Raw genomic sequence first — 18,029 nt, forward strand, 5'->3', positions numbered from 1 at the left:
GCGTGGGAGAAATGGGGGAATTGTGGCCTGACCTGCACACCAACAGGAACAGCTTACCATCAGACCACCCTGCTATTTGCCTTGCCTCTGCTATAATTACTGCTACTGCTACTACTGCTCCTATCTCTGCTGCTTCTCCTATTGCTTTAAGAGCAAAGCCTGCTTGGTCATGGCCGCGGACTTGGACCCAGACTACTATGCCTCCTTTATCGAGTCTATGCAAGACCACGCCACACCCAGTCTAACGGCCTCTTCCAACGGCAGTCCTCACTCTCTCGACTCACACGAGTTGTTTCCCGCTGAATGGCTCAATTGGCAGGATATCGCACAGCCAAACGCAGTCATCCAGCCGGAACTCCTTTCTCTTGGCAAGCGCAAGTTATCTGTGTCTGACTTGGATGCCCCAGAACAAGAGGGTCCAATCGAACAACCACGCGGTAAGCAAGGAAAGACATCACATAATGTCATTGAGAAGCGATACCGCAGTAACCTCAACGACAAGATCCTCGATCTACGCGATGCAGTACCGCATCTTCATCAAGAAGCGGTACAGGACCCAACCATCAAGCAGCCGAAAGGTCGAATCATTGCTTGTGCAACCGCCTACATCAAACAGCTCGAAGCAACCAACAAACAACTAGCAGAGCAAAACATACAATTGACTAAAGTCGTCACGCGCAGGCCATCGACAGGTGACAGGGTCGGCAAATTGGCATTGGGCGCACTAGCCGGGGTTGCTGCTCTGTCGGGGTTGCAAGAACATGATGGATCGAGCCGCACGACCCATGCACTCGGCGCCATTCCTATATTCGGACCAACCATGAAAGTGGCCCAAGTCATGCTACTGGCTGGAGCCCTCTGGTATATCCTCAGTGCCGTCTTGCCACAGCGCAGAAAACCAGTTGTGCAACACACGTCTCTGCGAGCTACTTTTACAAATGCGGAAGAAGCGCTTGGACTTGGTAACGGCCTTGCGCTCATGGCAGTACTCGTTGCCTGGGTGCAAGCACTCTTGAACTCTACATCGGTACACGTCAAAGCGCTCTGTGAGGCGCAAGTTCTCGGTGCTGATGTTCAAGTGTCAAGACTACGCATTCTGCTTTTCGCTATGCTTGGCAAGCAATCTGTCGAGGTGCGCATTATGCAACTCGTGTTGTTGACGCGGGGGATTCTCTCACCGACAACTGTGCGTCGCTTGGTTGGTCACTTGTACCCGGCTTCGCCAATTCTCTCTTACGACAAGTTGCTCAGTGATGCAATGCAAGGTGAAATAGCACGACTAGCCCACGGCTTACCAAGTGTCGGCTCGCGTGCAGTGTCACAAGCAGAGTGCTCTACCCCTGCGGAAGCGCTCATCACCATGTATGCCGCTTTAACACTTGATAAGGTTTGCAAGAAGTGTTTGCTGGAGCGAACCAATAAACTGCCAAAGGAAATCTCTGCACTGCTTGCGTTACCACAGCCTTCAGACTCCACCTTACGGTTACGCATCTTATTGCTACGAGCAATCCTTGACACAGACCATTTTGGAGAAGCAGCCGATGCTATACGTACTGCAACACAAGAAATGGCAGCCTCACAACTCAACCTCTTTCGATGCGCAACCATCCTCAAATTCAACAAGTCCAACCTGCTTCTTCAGCGTCAGACTGTTTCGACAGACTCCCTTGAGCTGCTCGCGTACTTCCGCGTCGCTGAACAAGTCTCAACTTGGTCGTGTGCGGACCGTCGACACAAGATTTACATGGTCGTTAGGATCTGGGCGCATCGTTGGGCAACTGAGGGAACGAATGAGGTCGAGGTGGATGCTGCAAAGGCTCTGGGCAAATTATGTGTGTCGCGCATTGCTGGGTTGTTTACAGCGGATGATAGTGCGTATGAGACGACGTGATGATTTGTAGCGAATGTAATGAATGAATATGGATCTCGAAACGAGAACAAAGCTAGTGCAAAGACATGGTATCATTGCATAATTATAATTGTATGTACATCTTCTATCCAAACCACTTCGAAAAAGCAGCCGTCGCCGTACCAGCATAATAATTGAGACTCTCCGTCACCTCACCCACCACTTTCTGCGCAGCAGGCCTAGCAGTCTCTTGCGACGCTTCACTACCAGAACGATCCAAGGCACTCATGAAATCAAAACTCCCATTCTGTCCATGCTTGTTGGTCGGTTGTTGCGGAAGCTGGTAGTCCACACGCGCAGGCGCAGCGCTCTCTGACGATGAAGACGAGATGTTGCGTCGCGAGCGTTCTTCAGCATTCAAATGTCTCGCTGCGTCCGATTGGGTCATTGTCATGATACGTGGTTGCTGACTACCTTGTTGCGAAGGCTGATGGTATTGTGGCTCAGTAGCAACATAGTCTGGCGAGTTGGAAGAGTGCTTGCTAGTGAAGGAAGGTCGTGAGCGAATGGGTGATGGCATGGCCACACCATGCGTAGGCATAGTCGCAGACTGTGGTCGACGCTCCTCAAATGGCGATCGAAATTGAACGGCCGAGCCAGGACTCGTGCTATCCTGAGAGATGAAGGATGGCGTTCCCAATTTCAGTGGTTCCGGCACATTCTTCCGTGGCATGCCATCTTGCGGTGGCGATTGATCCTCAAAACCAAACATGACAGTCTGGGGACTCGACTTGGCAGGAAGCTTCAAGTTGCGAAAGGGATCCGGTGTCGGCTCGCGCGACGAATTGGGTGAGGCAAGTCTGGCAGCCGGGTTACTGAATGGGCTCGTTGTTTGTGCACGATCCAGTGGTTCAAACTGCTGTTGCTTGCGCCTTGCAAGCGACTCCGCCAAGTTCGTCGGGAGAATGTCTGGTGAGCCATTTCGACTTTCCTTCGAGTGTGTATTGCGCTGTGCAAGATTGGGCCTGACTTGCATAGGTGAGATGTTGGACGAACCAGAGATACCAAGACCAGCAGGCGGTGCTGATGAAGGCGGTGTACTCGATTTTGCCAAGTTTGAGCGTGTCTGCGAACGAGAGCCACCACTCGCAGGACTATTGGTATCCGGTGAGGACTTATTCGTCTGTGGACTCTGCGCAATAGTCTCAAGCTGATGCACAGGCTTAAACCGATGCTTCTGCTGCTGTGCTTGTCGCTGAACAGGAGGTTGCGACTGCTGCATGGCAGGCGATGGCTCTGGCGAAAGGGTATAATCCCGGAAGATTTCCGACATGGGCGAGTCATTCATCTCTGGCGTTTGCAACTGAACAAACGTCGGCTTGACCTGGTCCATGTTGAAGAGCGTCTGTGCTGGGCTGTAGATGGAGGAAGCACGACGTTTTGCTTCCATACCAATCGGGATCACAGCCGTACCAGGCTCTGACTCTTGCGAGCTGCGCGTACCTGCATCACCCTTGAAAGGAGAGACGAGTGGGCGAGAGGCGGCAGAGATGCTGTCACGCTGCCAGAGCGGGCTATGCTGCGCCTCACGCTTATCACCCTCCCGCATGAATTGAGCAAGTGAGATTTGCTCAGGCGTCAATGCAACGGGCAACTCTGCAGGACGAGGCACTTCAATGAGATGCACCTCTTGTGACGATCGAGAGTGCTGCGACCCTTGTGAGCTCTGCGCCTTCATCTCTTGCTGCAACTCGAGTGGACCGGAAATATCATGCACTGAGATGCGTTGCTTTGAGTTTCGCTTCTCATCCATGACGCCTGCCTTGAACTTGACCTCGCGAGGCGACTTGTTGCGCAGCCCGAGGATCTTTTGCGCCTTGTTCGAGACTGCGCCAAACTTGGAAGACTTGCCACGCGGCATGCCTGTGATGAATTCGTCCAAGGAGCCATCACTCGTTGAGCTGAGTGCCGAGTTGGTGCGGTATGAACCTCGTTTCATCATGGCAGCAGGACTCTTTGGACCACTGACCAAGTCGTAACTTTTGTTGTGCTGAACAACAGACAAGTCTTGGTAGCTGGCAGATGTTGGAATCGGCGCAAGCTTCTGTGCAGCAGGTCGTTGCAGAGCCGTGAGCAGAGGAACACTGGCAGATGTGGGTAGTGTGGGCGCAACAGGCTGCGAAATTTCAGGAGAAGGCGCTTTGACAACCACAGACGGCACATCCAGCGCAGGCGACTCAAGAGATGCCATGGAAGCAGCAGATGATGCAACAGGCGACTCGTTCGACTTCATTGACCGCCGCAAATTAGAAGGCTGCTTCTTGTGCTTTGCAAATGGATCGTAAAACGTCATCTCATTGCTGTAAAGCTTGACACGATCCGCGTCCGCACTTACCACTTTGGACATGGCAGGTGGGTTTGTATCGCGTGGACCTGAGATTGAAACTCCCCGAGCAGGCTCAGACTCTGATTTGGCCAATTGAACGCTTTTGGGCAGTTTCTTGATTTCAGCTTGCACGGGCTGCTGCTGTGTCGTGGTTGACCATAATCGCTGCACAGGCTGTACTTCACCCTCTGACTCCGATACGGCTGGTTTGGGCGATGCGAGTGTTGGTGAACGCAAGACTGGCGATGTGATGGCGCGATAGGGGACTATCTCGCTACTCATCTGACGAGCCAACGAAGCACGGTATTTCGCCTGCGCAGCCACTTTGTCGGCAGCAACAGCTTTTGCGCGTTCTTCAACAACCTGTGCAATGGCAGCAGGGCCAGATGCAACGGCTGGAGCAGCTTCAGCTTGAGGTTCGGTGACCTTGAGAATGCTCTTGAGCTGTGCAGGCGGCGCAGAAGGTTGTGCAACGGGAACAGGATGCTGCTTAACGATAGGCGAGGCCACAGGTGACGACAAGTCGAGTTCTGGCAGCTGAGGCGATCTGGCAGGCGCAGAAGCAGTCTTTTGTTTCGCTTGCTTCGCAGCTCTCTTGGCTTCGCGCTTTTCAACGTGAGCGAGGTAGTCGTTGTAGGTCGCGACGAGCCATCCAACCTTGACGCCACGAAAAACTTCATCTGCATCCATGCCTGATGGCACGGTCCCACGTTCAGGCTTGTAGCTCTTTTCTGCATCCATGGATTTGGTGGTGGATGTCAACGTTGTGTGAGAGCTGACAGAAGGTCGACGAGAAGACTTGCGAGGAGGCTGTTGTTGTGGAATGGAAGAACCATCACTCTCACCACCATCATCTGTCGTCCATGCATGTCGCGAGTCTTGTTCAGACATCTTGAATGAGAGCTGCCGTTTATGATGCGCAATCACATCATTTGCCGTCGGCAGATTTTCGAGCTGATTGACACTCGGCTTGCGGTCTTTAAGGGATGCCAAGTACAACTCAATCTTGCTATTGGCAATGTTGGTCTTTGTCTGTTCATCATCTTCCTGCACAAACCCATCACTCAGCGATGCTCGTGAATCTTGGCGCAGCATTCTGACAGGTGCGATAGGTCCAGAGGGCCGACGTGGCATGTACCCCGCAAGACGTGGTTCCATACGTGTTCCTTTGGGACTGAATAGCGGAGACTGTTGTATGCGCATGCCACCAAGACGAGGCGGCGTCGTTAATGAGTGTCGAGGTACAACGATCGGAGCCGGTCGCGAAGGTGAGGCAGACTTGTCAGCCTGATTGTTAGTAAAATTCGTGAAATCCAGTTTCTTACAGTCTGTACGGGAGCCGGAGTCGTCGTCGTAGGCGCAGAAGAATAAGCTGGTGGCATGGGCTGATCCATCGGCAGCGAAATACTAGGCTGCCTCATCCCCGATGTCCAAGTCATGGGTGCCAACTCGGGCGGTGCCACAACTGGTGGTAATTCAGGGGATGGTGGCGCGGGTGCTGTCCTACTAGGCTGATAATTCGCTTGAGAAATCTTCGCAGCAGCCTGAGCAGTTGCTGCTGCCGGAGCAGCTGTCAAGATTGGTGCTGAACTCAAACCAGATGGTGTACGTTGGAGCGGTGGAGCCAGGGCGCGTTGCGAGGCAGTGAGCTGATTGCTACGCTGCGATTCTGCCGTCGATGCAGCGAGTGTCGTGGCAGGTCGAAGGGCTGGTGCTGCGCGTGGTGCAATAGCCTGTTTTGGTCGAGGTGGTGCAGAATCAACGACAGGAGCAGACAGGCCTTGTTGGCGCAATTCGAAGGATTGTCGTAGCTTGCGTGGCTGGACGAGGTGGTGTTCTGACAATTCTTCCTTTGTCAATGTCACCACTTCAGAGGCACGAGAGCGGCGAGAGACGGAAGAACGATGCGACCTGTTGGATCTACCAGACTGATAGGACGTACCAGAAGCTTCCGAAGCAGCAGAGGACATGCGTGGTGACTTTTTGGGCTGAATATTGGGAACAAGTTTGACTTGCGTAGCACCAATACTGATAGACTTTCGAGGAGCCACAGCAACATGCTCTTCTTCTTGAATATTCTCCACGGAAGGCCGGTGGTTTGCGACAGCGTCTTGTGAAGTGCGTTTGGGATCGCGTGCATGCTGCTTATGGGAGACGACCTTGCCCATAGACATCTTGCGCGGCTTGAGGGCAGCACCGGTAGGCACAAGCGGAACGACATGCTGCAAGTGACGGATGGGCGTCTTGCTCTTTCTGCGCAAATGCTGCACTCGGCCCGTTGCATGGTTGGTGGAGGTGAGGACTTTGACTTGAGCGCCGGAGGGAACGAGGTCGAGGAAAGGATTTGCTGCAGCGTTGAGGTCTGTCAGGCTTGACTGCCGAGAGTCACTGAGTTTTCGAACGCCGATGGTACCTTGAGAGATGCGCCGAGGGCCATCCATGGTCTGCGGAACTTTTGGCAGACGCCGTTCGTCCTTCTGGAGTCGCCTGATGCGGTCCGCCATAGAGGTGCGCGGCGAGTAGGCCGGTCTGTCGGAGGACGAGAGGAAGATGGAGGAGCTGAGTGAAAGGAGGTTTGAGTAAGAATGAGAAGAGATGAGCGCGAGGGGAGGTGGTAATGGCAACGAGACGTGGTGTTACACACACTGTTGCGCCCGTGCTCGTGGTTTTCGCCTGACTGCCTGCCTCTCTGGTGTTCTGTTCTTGTGCGCGTGGATTGTGCCTCTCCGCTGCTGTTCCTGCCTCCCTAGGCCCCATCCCGGCCCTCGTTACATCAGGTTACACGATGACCGCCGCTGTGCCTGGTTGTTGAAATCTGAAACTGAGACACGCCCAGATCTCGAATCCAGCAGAAGGGGCAGCACCGATTTCCGCTTTGGGAAAGGGGAAGCGCAAATAAACGCATCAGATGGCAGGACACCCAGCAGCACTCACTCTCGATTCGGGCGAGCAGAAGAGAATAGAAGCACCAGGAAGCACCATCCAGGGCCTAACCCAGCAAGGGGAAGAAGCGACGACGATATATCTCCTCCATCCACAAACTGCTCGCCACCCCGGCATCCGTGCTCCGCCAAACTTCCTCCATGTACTGCATCACATCCCGAATCCCTTCTATGCCAATCTTATCCAGCAACCCAGACATGCGCTCCCGCACAAACGCACGCTCCGCCATACTATTCACATCAGGCGACACAACAAACAGCACCCACTGGTGTGTCGTACATACAGGACTCGTTGCTTGAATTGCTTGAATCAGCCGAATGACTTGGCTTGCCATTAAACCAAGTGCTGATTCGTGTAACTGCATAGTAGCCAGCATACCAGGAACCATCCTGAATAGCAGCAGCAATGCGGTCTGACGATATGCTTCAGCCGTAAACAAGATGTCCTGTAGAGAAGCAGTCTCAAACACCCCAGTACAGTGAATCAATCGATCACCATCCACTTGCGGCCGCCAGCTCGCTAGTCTGTGGTGAAGTGTATGCGCCATAGGCAACGATTCAGGCGACGGATGGAGTCGCACATACCGCACGAATGTCTCCATCTCAATAATTACTGGAAACAGGTCAAACGCCAATCCGAGTGTTGGATCGATATAGTCGCTTGCCTCTGCATCCGCTGCAGGACCAGCCAGCAAGCCTGTCGTATACCCTTCATGCGTCGTATCAGAATGTAAACTCACCAACAAGTCCCAATAAATCAACAAGTTTGTCAGAAACCTGGGCGGCATACAACGCCCACTCTCTGCACGATGGCAAATCAGTACTTTGCTTGTTTTGAGGTGCATGACACCACTTTCACTACTGCGCATCGTATGCCAGGGTTCAGTCATGCCAATATGCACAACTGCTGCAAAAGTGGCATCCGAGTGTGCTTGGTTCGGATCACTCATGGCTCGTGTGATTTCTTGGTACGCAAGTCGTTGTAGCTCCAACCCGCGATTCATGTGTTTTTCCTTATCGCTGGATTGATTTCCAGAGATGGTGAAAGCCGCCATGGCCTGTGCTGCCAGATGCAAGGCTCGCGAATGCGGTATATACTTGCGCAGTCTCATGAAGGGATTGCAAGGTCCTGTGTAAATGGAGAAGAGGTGAGTCGTCGTTGCAAAGAAGACCTCTGTCAACATCGTTTCTTCATCTGCAGGCTCTCCTGGCGATCTACCCAGCGCAGAAATTGGACTTGCGCCTGAGGTTGCGGAGACACTTTGCGGTCGAGGCGTCGAAGCATTGGAGGTTGTCGCTGTAGCAATCGCCTGACTCGGTCCATATTCACAGGTCATGCTCTTCTTTGAACATTGCAAACATACTGGCTTTTCTGCACCTGTTAGTATCATCTTGTACACAACGAAGAGCGTACCTTCGGAGCATTTGATGCGGCGCGTCTTGCATTGTCGACAACCGTGTTTTGACTTAGGACCACGATGACCACGTTTCGGTAGCTCTATTCGTCTCGGTAGAGAATCTATCGGAACTCTATGCGGATCCATGCTTAAGGTCGTTACCGCGCTACTCTCATTGTGCGTCTCAGTGTCACGGTCTTGGTTGTGATGGTTGCAGATCGTCGTGCTGACAGTTGAGGGCGGGATACGCGGGGTTCAGGAATTAAACTTTCAACTCTGCTCCAAACACGACACTTACACTTCTTATTCAGCTGTCTTCTTTGCTTCATTCTGGTCAGGCTTCATCGACTGAAATGACTAGACGCTACCTTACTTATGCTCTCGACTATGCCGACAACTTTGTGATCGCAGCGTTGAAGCTCGCCTTCATCTCTTCTCCCTGATTCTTTGCTTCTCCCTGCAATGCAACAGGCACCCGGTTGACAAGCTCCTTCTCCAACTCCGTCTCAACATCCTTGAACTTCGACATCTCGCTCTTCACAATCGGCTTGATCGCACCGAAATCTTTGCCCATGACCGTATCAGTAATAGTCTTGACTTTAGGCTTGATCCTGTTGACGGCTTTGAGTAGCTCACCTGCTTCAGCTTCACTCATGGGTGTGGGTTCCAACTTGACATCTGAAACAGCTTTACCCATGACGTCTGCAAGACTATTGGCAGAAGTCTTGAGTTTGATGGCTGCCAAGCTTAACGGGTTGCCAGAGTATGATGAGAGATCCGTGTTGAGCGCATCGATGGACGTGCCAATGTTGTCGAGATGCTCAACGACTTTGTTGTTGTCACGCTTGATGAGTGGCGAGGCTGCTGCGCATGCAAGAAAGAAGAAGAGCTTGGAGACCATGATGCAGGCGAAGATGAATTCTAATGAGTGGATGTGGTCATGGGCATTCTTATACATGGCCGTTGCCGTACGGCAGGATCTGAGACGAAATACGTTGGATGCGTGTCTTCGCTTACACGCCAAGTCGTTATGAAACCGCAAACATGACACCAATCACCAGCCATGCTTGCAGGTGCTGCAGATATGCCTCACCTTCACGACAGCTCAGTTGCATCGTGATCCTGAGTCGTCTGAAACTGACAAACGTCTTCACAGCGTGGTATGATGAGCTCGAGGCGGAAGCCACGAGTATGTGTTGAGCAATGGCAATGGCAATGTCAAAGGCGACAAATACAAACCTCGACGGAGCAAGGGCAGCCGCCATGCGCTATCACTGTAAAGAAGTGGCACTTACTACGTGTTGTACTGCGTGAGAGCAATTTTGAAGTAATCTCGAAGCTTCTGATCTTCCTCCTTAGCAGCTGCTTGCATCGCCGGCGACGCATGTGCAACCAAAGAATCACCCAACTCCTTCTCTACATCCGACATACGCACCAAGATCTTCTGGACAATCGGCTTTGCAGCGCCAAACTTCTCAGCTTTCGCACCCAACGCCGTCATTGTGGTATTGACATTACCATTCAGTGTCTTAATGGCATCCAGCATTGTCTGTAATCCAGCATCCGGTAGCGGAATCGGTTCCTTTTTGATATCTGTGACAGCAGCTTTCATGGATGTTTCAACTGTTTCTGCGGAAGCCTTGATGGGCAACGCAGCAACGAGTCCTCCAGTGTACTGGTCCAGTAACCCATTCAAAGCCACAAGATCAGTATCAATCTTCTTGATGTGCCCAGTAATGGCATCATCTTTGGCAGTCTCACCGAGAGGAGCTGCATGAACCAGCCCAAGCAGAGCAAAGAGAAGGACTGCTTGCATTTTGTGATTCAGATAAACGACGTTTAGGGTGCGGACGACCATCTCGTTATATGGCTGTTGTGAAACGACAAACGTTGGTTGGTGACTGTGCTTTGCCAACAGCTCAAGTGATATGAGCCTTGCAAGGTTTCATCACCACCAAGGATAATTCTCAACTGCTCGAAACGCACGGCGTCGCCGAGCTGTTGGAGCTGGTCTCTGTACCCAGAGACCGACCATCATGCCAAGACATGTCTGCCGCCGCAGCATACTTCGCTGCAAAAGCTGTACTTCTTACGGCTCAAAGTCGCAATCGGAAAAGAGATCGGTCTCAGGCGCACCGGCCGCGAAGAATGAGCCAAAGCGTGACTAAATTTACTGGTGCTTGTCAAAAAGGGTTTGTTCGTCTCGATGGTGGTCTTCCTGTTCGCAAGTTGGACTGTCTTCATGGAAGAAGATGGCAGCATGATGGATGGCGGACACGAGCAGTTCTTCTTCAAGCGACGCCAACTGATTTCTGCGAGCAAGGAACACACTTAAATGCAAGGTAAACAGAACTTGAAGCTGTCAGGCACGAAGGGGATGCAAGACAAGACATCCTTGTCTCGACATCGCGTGAGACTTGTTCAGGCTTCGACCGGACAAGCTCAGATTGTGACGCAGTTTGGCGCCCCTTTCAGCATCACAGTTGTGCAGCTTACCAGGATTCGTGATAGGAACATCATTTCAGGAGGCAAGTGCTGTCGCTTCCTAGTCTATCGATTTTAGAGAATCTTGTCAAGCATCGTGCTGTCATTCTTGCTTCAGAACTATAGAGATATACATGCAGGCACATAAACGATGATTGAAAGGCAAGTCCCAAACAATTCGATCAATGGGACCATGTGACACTGCCGCAAAGTTGCTGTACAGGGTGCTGTGCGTGCCGGAACCTACTGTGTAGTCCTAGCACATGTTCGTCGAGGGTCAAACACTGTAGTGCCAGTATAGACTCTCCGCTGATCGAACGAAACGCTTTCCTTAATGTGTATAGCCATCGAAATGCCCAACAATATGGAAATAAAAGGAGAAAAGGAGAAAATGAAGCTTGGACCCTTTTTCTTGTTGTATCTGCATTCAAAGCTATGAATCACGAGTAGCTATGAGTCTGCGATTCTGAAATGAAGTGTCATTGCCATATGATCATTCTTCTACCAGGGTCGAACAGTCAACCAATGTGAAAGGCGGCAACCAGATGCAGATACCACACATCATAAACTTTAGGTACTATGGTCGTGGATAGCGTTCTAGCATTGTCAACCAGCATTCTGAACCTCCCTAAGGGTCCCGACAAACCGTCGTCCTACGCGAATATCGCGCAAACGATCTTTGGGATCTATCGCCCAGACGCATGCCTTTTGAAGGCACCCCACAATACCACAGACGAAGCGCTCATGCGAGCATTCACCACTCAGTACCCTCTTTTGAAGGAGGTATACATCTTCCAACAGGGCCCGAACAGGATCCTGCAGTTCAAGCGAGGCATGGGCTCTTCCGATGTCATTGCCAATGGCATCAACTTCGACAAGGCCAACTTCCCAGTTCGCCGTCTGCACAACACGTCCGCCGGATCAATGATCCAGTGCACAATCCTACATTTTTCTCCAGGAGGCCTCGAGGAGCTGTAGGAGACACTGAGCCCGTACGGTATCATGGTAGACCACCACCGCGAGTACTACCCTGGTCTGCTCCATCCTACAAGGAAGTTCTCCTTCCAACTTTCCTCCCTTGCTGAAGACGAGTTTGCCCCCCAAGAAGTTGGTCGCCAATTGTGGCACCGAATAGTACCTTGGGGACTGAAGATGACGTCCTCGCGATCGTCTTCAGAAAAACTCCCTGCTTGTGTTTGTATTTCTGGCTGTCAGCCTTGTGGTCAGCCATCTATCAGCCTCTCAACTCTGAGTTGGACCTTGTCGCTGCCCATTGCTGAATCTTCTTGCGAAAATCCGCTGAGCTGGTCTGATGCACCTTTGAGGATGACACCATAGCAGCACGGACGCTAGGGGCCTGGGCTCGCGCATTTGGACTTGATGGCCATTGCGAGTGCGATATATGGCGATTCACAGACAGAAAGCCTTCGTCATTCACAACAGGAGCTGTGGCAGACAAGGTCTGCGACCTGGCAATAACAGCTGCAGGTGTCACTGCGAGGATTAATACTCAAGACGGGAGCGTCAGGCAAGCTGGCTGTTCGACAGTGCTCAGTCTGCTGATTCGTGCTGACACAGCTTATTAGCCCAAGACCATACGGCGGAGTATTTTCCGCAGCTCCTCGAGGCCTCCTGGCGAAAAGTGTAGGATCGTGCACTAGATCATTGATCCAGAGGAAGTATTGTGAAGACGGCGAACCGGAAAGTTGGCCTTGTCGTGATCAATGCCACTTGCAATGACATCGGACGAGTCCACGCCGCGCTGGAACTGGAGGATCCAATTAGGGTCCTGTTGGACGATGTATACATCCTTCAAAAGCGGGTATTGGAGGTAAAGACCCGCATGACTGCTTCGTCGGAGATGGTTTGAGAGGCCCTCAGGAGGCACGCGTCAGCGCGATTGACGCCGAAGATGGTTTGCGCGATGTTCGCATAGGATGACGGTTTGTCGGGACCTTAGAATGGTTTCAAATGCTTGTAGATAATGACTGAGCGCTTTCCATGACCATAGTACCTCAAGCTTATGAGGTGTGGCTCTCGAGGTCAGCTTTCCCTATGTATTTTCGTTGATAAGTATCTAGGGTTAGGGTCAAGATTTTGAAATTCCATATATATATGATTCTGGCCGGTCGATGTTATAATGGGCTGGTAGATCAGTGGTAGTATCGCATGCTTTGCATGCATGAGGTCGCGAGTTCAATCCTCGTCCAGTCCATTTTTTGGCAGTTGCCTGTCTCGCTCCCCAGCCTTTCAGATGCACACCACAAATTTCGGTTCCTGAGCAAGACGATGATGTTTTGAGAGATCGCACCAGCAGACAAGTGGATACATCGAATGAGTGATTAGAAAAGAGCAGATGGCCTGCGATTGAGTATGTCTTCATCGGCTAATTCCGAGATGGGCAACGTTTCACGCCTTGCCTAATAGACACCGGGCAATTGAAAGTCCACCAGGGACTGTAAAACTAGCTAGCAGCTCTAGAGCGTTATCATCTAGAAACTAAGTAAACCATGCGGACTTCATCATCAGAAATGATCATAGGAGCCATGCCTTCCCCCAGCCAGGACTGCCACCCCAGCAGGCAACGCAGTTTTCGATGTACTCGTCTGCTGAGTGCCTTGTCGACCATGCGCCTTTTGCTGTTTTCGCTCAAAACACGTTGCATGCCATCGTTTGGTCCCATCAGCAACACAGGCACCTTCGACACCTGTGCCACAGACATCACACAATGACCCGTTTGCAGCATGATAGTGCTGACCACAATATGGCCGATCATCAAATACGTAGAAGTCACCTGCTGGAAAGAGACAGAAGCAAGTGGTGCAGCGGAAACAGTCTTTGTGGTATTTCCCGGTGAGCTTGCCATCTTTACTGGAGACTGACTTCTGGCCTTGCTTGATGGGTTGTTTGCATGCACGGCAAGCGACTGAAGTTGCGGTAGCTTTGGGAGTCGGTTGAGTTGTGGGCTTCGGTGCCGTTTGCTGTTGAAAAGATTCTTCAGAGGAGGTTTGACTCTTCATTGTTTCTTTCGATCGTAAACTTGCAGGTGATCCCAGCATGCGTGGTACTGGCATGGTCTCTTCTCGACGGTCATGTCCATCTTGCATGGAAGCGGGCGCTTGGGCAGACCATACAACTCTTGGCGTAGATCGCACAGCATCGACTGCAGCAGGAACAGGAGAGTAGTGACTCGAGGGTGAGCCGCCGACATCCTGTGGATCCTTCATCTCCCGTGGCGGCTGCAATTCATCAATCGAGGCGCCAATATCAGCCAGTAAACGATCAAAACTCTCAGTCGTTCCGCTGCGTGGAAGTGCTGCTGCTTGTATGTGTTTTTGGGTGCGCGCCGCCTTGTCCTTCAACAAACTTGGTGCAACATATTGTTCTTCTGCAACAGTGGGCGGTAGTACTGCAATTACAGTTTCTGGCGTAGCAGAGCTGATACTGGAGCGCACGCTCACACCAGAGCGACTCGTCATGACGGTACCAAGGGAAGAAGAGGTATCCTGACGTATGTGTCGCTGTTCTTGCGAAGCTGGTGGACGAACGCTCGCCAGGGGTGCGAGTTGTAATCGTGAAGGAGCAGGCACAGAGTCTGGCCCGTACCGCGCATAAGGATCTCGCTGTTGAGGTTGTCGAGGAGGAACTTGTCGCGTCGCTGTACGTGGACGTTCTTCTTGGTCATATTGAAAGTGCATTTGTGTGCGATCGAGCTGTAGACCATGTCCGGAATGTTGGCTTCCAGCTGTGGATGGTCGCGATGGGAGGCGTTGCTCATACGCATAGTCCTGAGAGGAAGCCGACATGTATCGTCTTGCAGGGGGATTGCGTGCGCCTTGATCTCGCCACTCGTCCTGATGGCCACGTTGACTTGGCTTCTTCGTCTGGTTGACAAACTCAGGGGCAACAAAGACCGTAGGGTCCAGACGAGAGGCCACACCAGCGATACCAAAGGGCCCTGAGTCCATGCTTGCCAGCGCATCATCCAACGGTTCAGAAATACGCAGCCGTCCCGCGCTACCACCACTGCGTTGGCTGCCCTGCGATCGATTTGAACCGCGCGAGGCCACTGAGCGCACATCGTCCTCGCGATGCTCGTAGTGAGGATGAGCACGCAGCGGCATAACAGTCATGCGTGGATCACGCATTTGGACAGGTCCAGCGCGTGCCGCTTTTGGAGGACCGGCAAATCGTTGCTGATTAAGTGGTCGCGAGAGCGTATTGAGTCGGCCAAGGACTGCGTCGGCCTCGACATGCTTTGGCAGTTGTTCTCTTGATCGTTCCTGTAGTTGCGAAGGCCATGCATGACCTTCATGATAGTGTCGACTCGATGCCGTATCTGGCCTGCCCGGAGGCCTGCTTTGCTGTGCTGGCGACATTTCGATAATCGCTGGCATGCGAGATGTGGGTAGAGTCTCGCAGATATGGTCACCCACTGCATCCAAGCGCATCGCCGCACCACACTTGGAGCACTTGAGTGTCGGCAGGACCTGAGAGATGCGCGACGCGTCCATCGTCGATGTTGCAAGCGCGGCGTATGGGAAAAAGTCAAGCCGACAGGGGTTGTTGTTGAAAAGTCAGGTAAAGGCGGGTGTTCGAAGATGCACCTGCGCTGCGTGTTGAGTAGAGAATGACAGACGGACCCAGTGAGGGTGCGCAGAGGAAAGAGAGACTGGCAGGCGGTCAGTGCGGATGTCTGCTGCTGGCTGCTTCTCTTCTGTCGCGTCTTTGTCTCCTTGCGCGCCAATTTTTTTATTTTTCGCGGTGGACCCCTGGCTCCAGAGAGGAAGAGAGCCCAAGCCTCAGCCTGCTGTCGATGACACGAAGCTGCAGCGTCTACCGGTTCAAGACTGATAGGTGACGGCCACCAAGAAGCTAGAAAAGAATGGCACAGGTCATCGCAGGGAGAGGCCGCTTTACATAGCCCAGCGATGATCAAACCGCATGTAGAACAAATATCTCATCTCCGGTCTCTCGTGGCGTGTCGCTCTAGCCGAGAGTCTCCTGCAACTGCGAGTGGATGTTTCAGCTCTACAGAGTCTACACTTTATTTACGTCTGCAAGAATCTTGTGCTTGAGTTGACAGATAGACATATATTGCTGCACAGCGACTACACTGTCAAGAATACTGCTACAAAGGCCGGCCTAGGATCGGATTTTCACTATTGAGGCGAATGGCGTGGGTGAGGCAGTGAGGCAGTGAGGCTAGGCGCACAAAAAGGCATTTGATTGTCTATGAAGGAAATTCTAGAGCTCAAGCTTGTAAGACAATCTCAGACTCACATGTGTACATGTAGTCAAGCAGGATAGACGTAAGGCGTATCTGCCTCGCCCATATAACCTGATGTACCCTGTATCCACGAAGAGCTGCTCACATCGTACTTCCAGATCGGAAAGTACTGTGATTGATCGGTTGTCCCTGAATACGCATCTATTGGTGGTGAAGGAGACCGTGGATTACTTACATCATAGTAAAGAACACAAAATATGCCCAGCTGAGGTGTTCCATCAGGACCAGTGACTTGGAAGTAATCGTTGGGACGGATCAGAGGATCGACCTTGCATCTGGGGTCCGCCTTGATGTAGCGGCATAACGTGCTACTAGTACTCCCAAGTTGTGGCGATTTTTGCAGCACAGGATACCCTTGAGGGTCGACAGGTGCGCTCTGAAGCTCGTAAGGGCACTCATCTTCCACCAATTTGGTGCCAGGCGGGTAAGACGTGAGCCAGTAGGCATTCACCGGGGCAAGGACGTTGTACTCAAGCTCGCATAGGTGATCACGATGTTTGCCAGCGTCGTGCCAGTCCACAGTTGTTCCTGGACGCTTGTTGTTCGGCAACAGGTCGGATCCTAAATCTTTGCTGAAGCTGACCAAGAACATGCAGAAAATTCCAAGGGTTGCGCCGTTGTGCTCTGGATCGATTTGGAACCAATTCTCGGCCTCCTTGTTCGCAGCCTCGCCATGCGGGCAGGCTTCATCCTTGTCGATCAGATAGCAGTTGGTGTAGCCTGCACGACTATGATTGTCTGGAAGCTTGTAGGATTGATTGCGAACAGGGAAGGTGCCATAAGTGTGCTGACCATTGTTGTTCAGCCAGGGCTTCGATGCATCAGGTGTCTCATCGTCCCATCTGCTCTTGAGCTGATATCGACAATCGGAATCGGACACTCGATGTCCAGTGAGGGGAAAAATCTTGAGCTCTAGCCAGTAGCCATTACACTTCCCAGCTTTGTGTGCGGAACAATTCAGCACCAGAGTTAAGGCACTCCACGTCAAGCACAGTAGCCACGCCAAAGGATGAAGACTTGGGGTTGATTTCTGAGCCAGCATCTAGAAGGGAGCGACTGCAGCTGGGTTGGGGGAGCTAGTGGTGCAGGCGTCTCAGTTCGGCCCCAAAGCACCCAAGCGCTGCTGATAACGTGTATTGCTTGTGCTTGCGTGCAGGAGACAAGTGGTGAAGGGAACAGGATAGAATAGGGCGCGTGGCCTCTTTCTACTATCGCCAAGCGCCAACAATCAGACCCTGACTCCTGAGTGCCATCCCTGATGACGGCCGGGCCCAGCCCGATTGATCGACTAATGATTCAAGGTCCACGCATCGGTCCCCTGATCATCATGCGCACTTGAGCTTTTCTGATCTTGGCATCGGCTCCTCAGCTATCGGTCATGTAGAACAGACCGTGTCTTCTGTCGTCCAAACCCGTTCACTGCGTCAGGTACTGATTCAGAGACGATCATGCTGCAATGACTGCACTCAGAACAACATCTGACTTTTATATCTAATCTCCCATGTCTTGTTGGGAAGCGCCGCGTGCTGCTCCCGTTGTTCACCCCCTACTTTTGTGACGCAAGCGTGTGCCTACTGCCTAGAGTCTCGGGGCAGCTTAGATCCAGAGCAGCTGCAGCTGCAGCCGCTTGTAGTCTGACATGGAAGGTACCGACAGTCACAGATCGCAGCGCAAGATACAG

At 52.2% G+C, this 18,029-nt stretch overlaps 6 protein-coding genes and 1 non-coding gene across 7 annotated transcripts; 2 read left to right on the forward strand and 5 right to left on the reverse strand.

The window, feature by feature from the left end:
* The first annotated feature begins 58 nt into the window (after positions 1-58).
* On the forward strand, positions 59-1,997 carry BCR37DRAFT_383525 (uncharacterized protein). Its single transcript, XM_040870074.1, has one exon. It carries the CDS (start codon positions 170-172, stop codon positions 1,889-1,891), a length of 1,722 nt encoding a protein of 573 aa, XP_040722649.1. The 5' UTR covers positions 59-169; the 3' UTR covers positions 1,892-1,997.
* BCR37DRAFT_166075 (uncharacterized protein) lies at positions 1,943-6,981 on the reverse strand. The gene is made up of 2 exons (XM_040866226.1): positions 5,561-6,981; positions 1,943-5,522 (listed from the first exon to the last, which is right to left on the reverse strand). The coding sequence occupies exons 1-2, from the start codon at positions 6,737-6,739 to the stop codon at positions 1,995-1,997; spliced, it is 4,707 nt and encodes a 1,568-aa protein (XP_040722650.1). The 5' UTR covers positions 6,740-6,981; the 3' UTR covers positions 1,943-1,994.
* Positions 6,982-7,224: 243 nt separating this feature from the next.
* BCR37DRAFT_395316 (fungal-specific transcription factor domain-containing protein) lies at positions 7,225-9,475 on the reverse strand (the record flags this gene model as incomplete). Its single annotated transcript, XM_040871611.1, has 3 exons — positions 7,225-8,549; positions 8,592-8,707; positions 8,970-9,475. 3 exons carry the CDS (start codon positions 9,473-9,475, stop codon positions 7,225-7,227), a joined length of 1,947 nt encoding a protein of 648 aa, XP_040722651.1.
* Positions 9,476-9,700: 225 nt separating this feature from the next.
* On the reverse strand, positions 9,701-10,526 carry BCR37DRAFT_166052 (hydrophobic surface binding protein A-domain-containing protein). The gene has a single exon (XM_040866225.1). It carries the CDS (start codon positions 10,430-10,432, stop codon positions 9,869-9,871), a length of 564 nt encoding a protein of 187 aa, XP_040722652.1. The 5' UTR covers positions 10,433-10,526; the 3' UTR covers positions 9,701-9,868.
* A 2,674-nt stretch (positions 10,527-13,200) lies between these two features.
* On the forward strand, positions 13,201-13,273 carry BCR37DRAFT_t40. The gene has a single exon. It is a non-coding gene; the product is annotated as a tRNA-Ala (tRNA).
* Positions 13,274-13,415: 142 nt separating this feature from the next.
* BCR37DRAFT_383531 (uncharacterized protein) lies at positions 13,416-15,935 on the reverse strand. Its single transcript, XM_040870075.1, has one exon. The coding sequence runs from the start codon at positions 15,570-15,572 to the stop codon at positions 13,584-13,586; it is 1,989 nt and encodes a 662-aa protein (XP_040722653.1). The 5' UTR covers positions 15,573-15,935; the 3' UTR covers positions 13,416-13,583.
* A 420-nt stretch (positions 15,936-16,355) lies between these two features.
* On the reverse strand, positions 16,356-17,390 carry BCR37DRAFT_395319 (uncharacterized protein; the record flags this gene model as incomplete). The annotated part of the gene is made up of 1 exon (XM_040871612.1): positions 16,356-17,390. The coding sequence occupies one exon, from the start codon at positions 17,388-17,390 to the stop codon at positions 16,356-16,358; it is 1,035 nt and encodes a 344-aa protein (XP_040722654.1).
* Positions 17,391-18,029: the final 639 nt, after the last annotated feature.

Source organism: Protomyces lactucae-debilis (assembly GCF_002105105.1).
Source record: "Protomyces lactucae-debilis strain 12-1054 chromosome Unknown BCR37scaffold_23, whole genome shotgun sequence".
NCBI classification, from domain to species: domain Eukaryota; kingdom Fungi; phylum Ascomycota; class Taphrinomycetes; order Taphrinales; family Protomycetaceae; genus Protomyces; species Protomyces lactucae-debilis.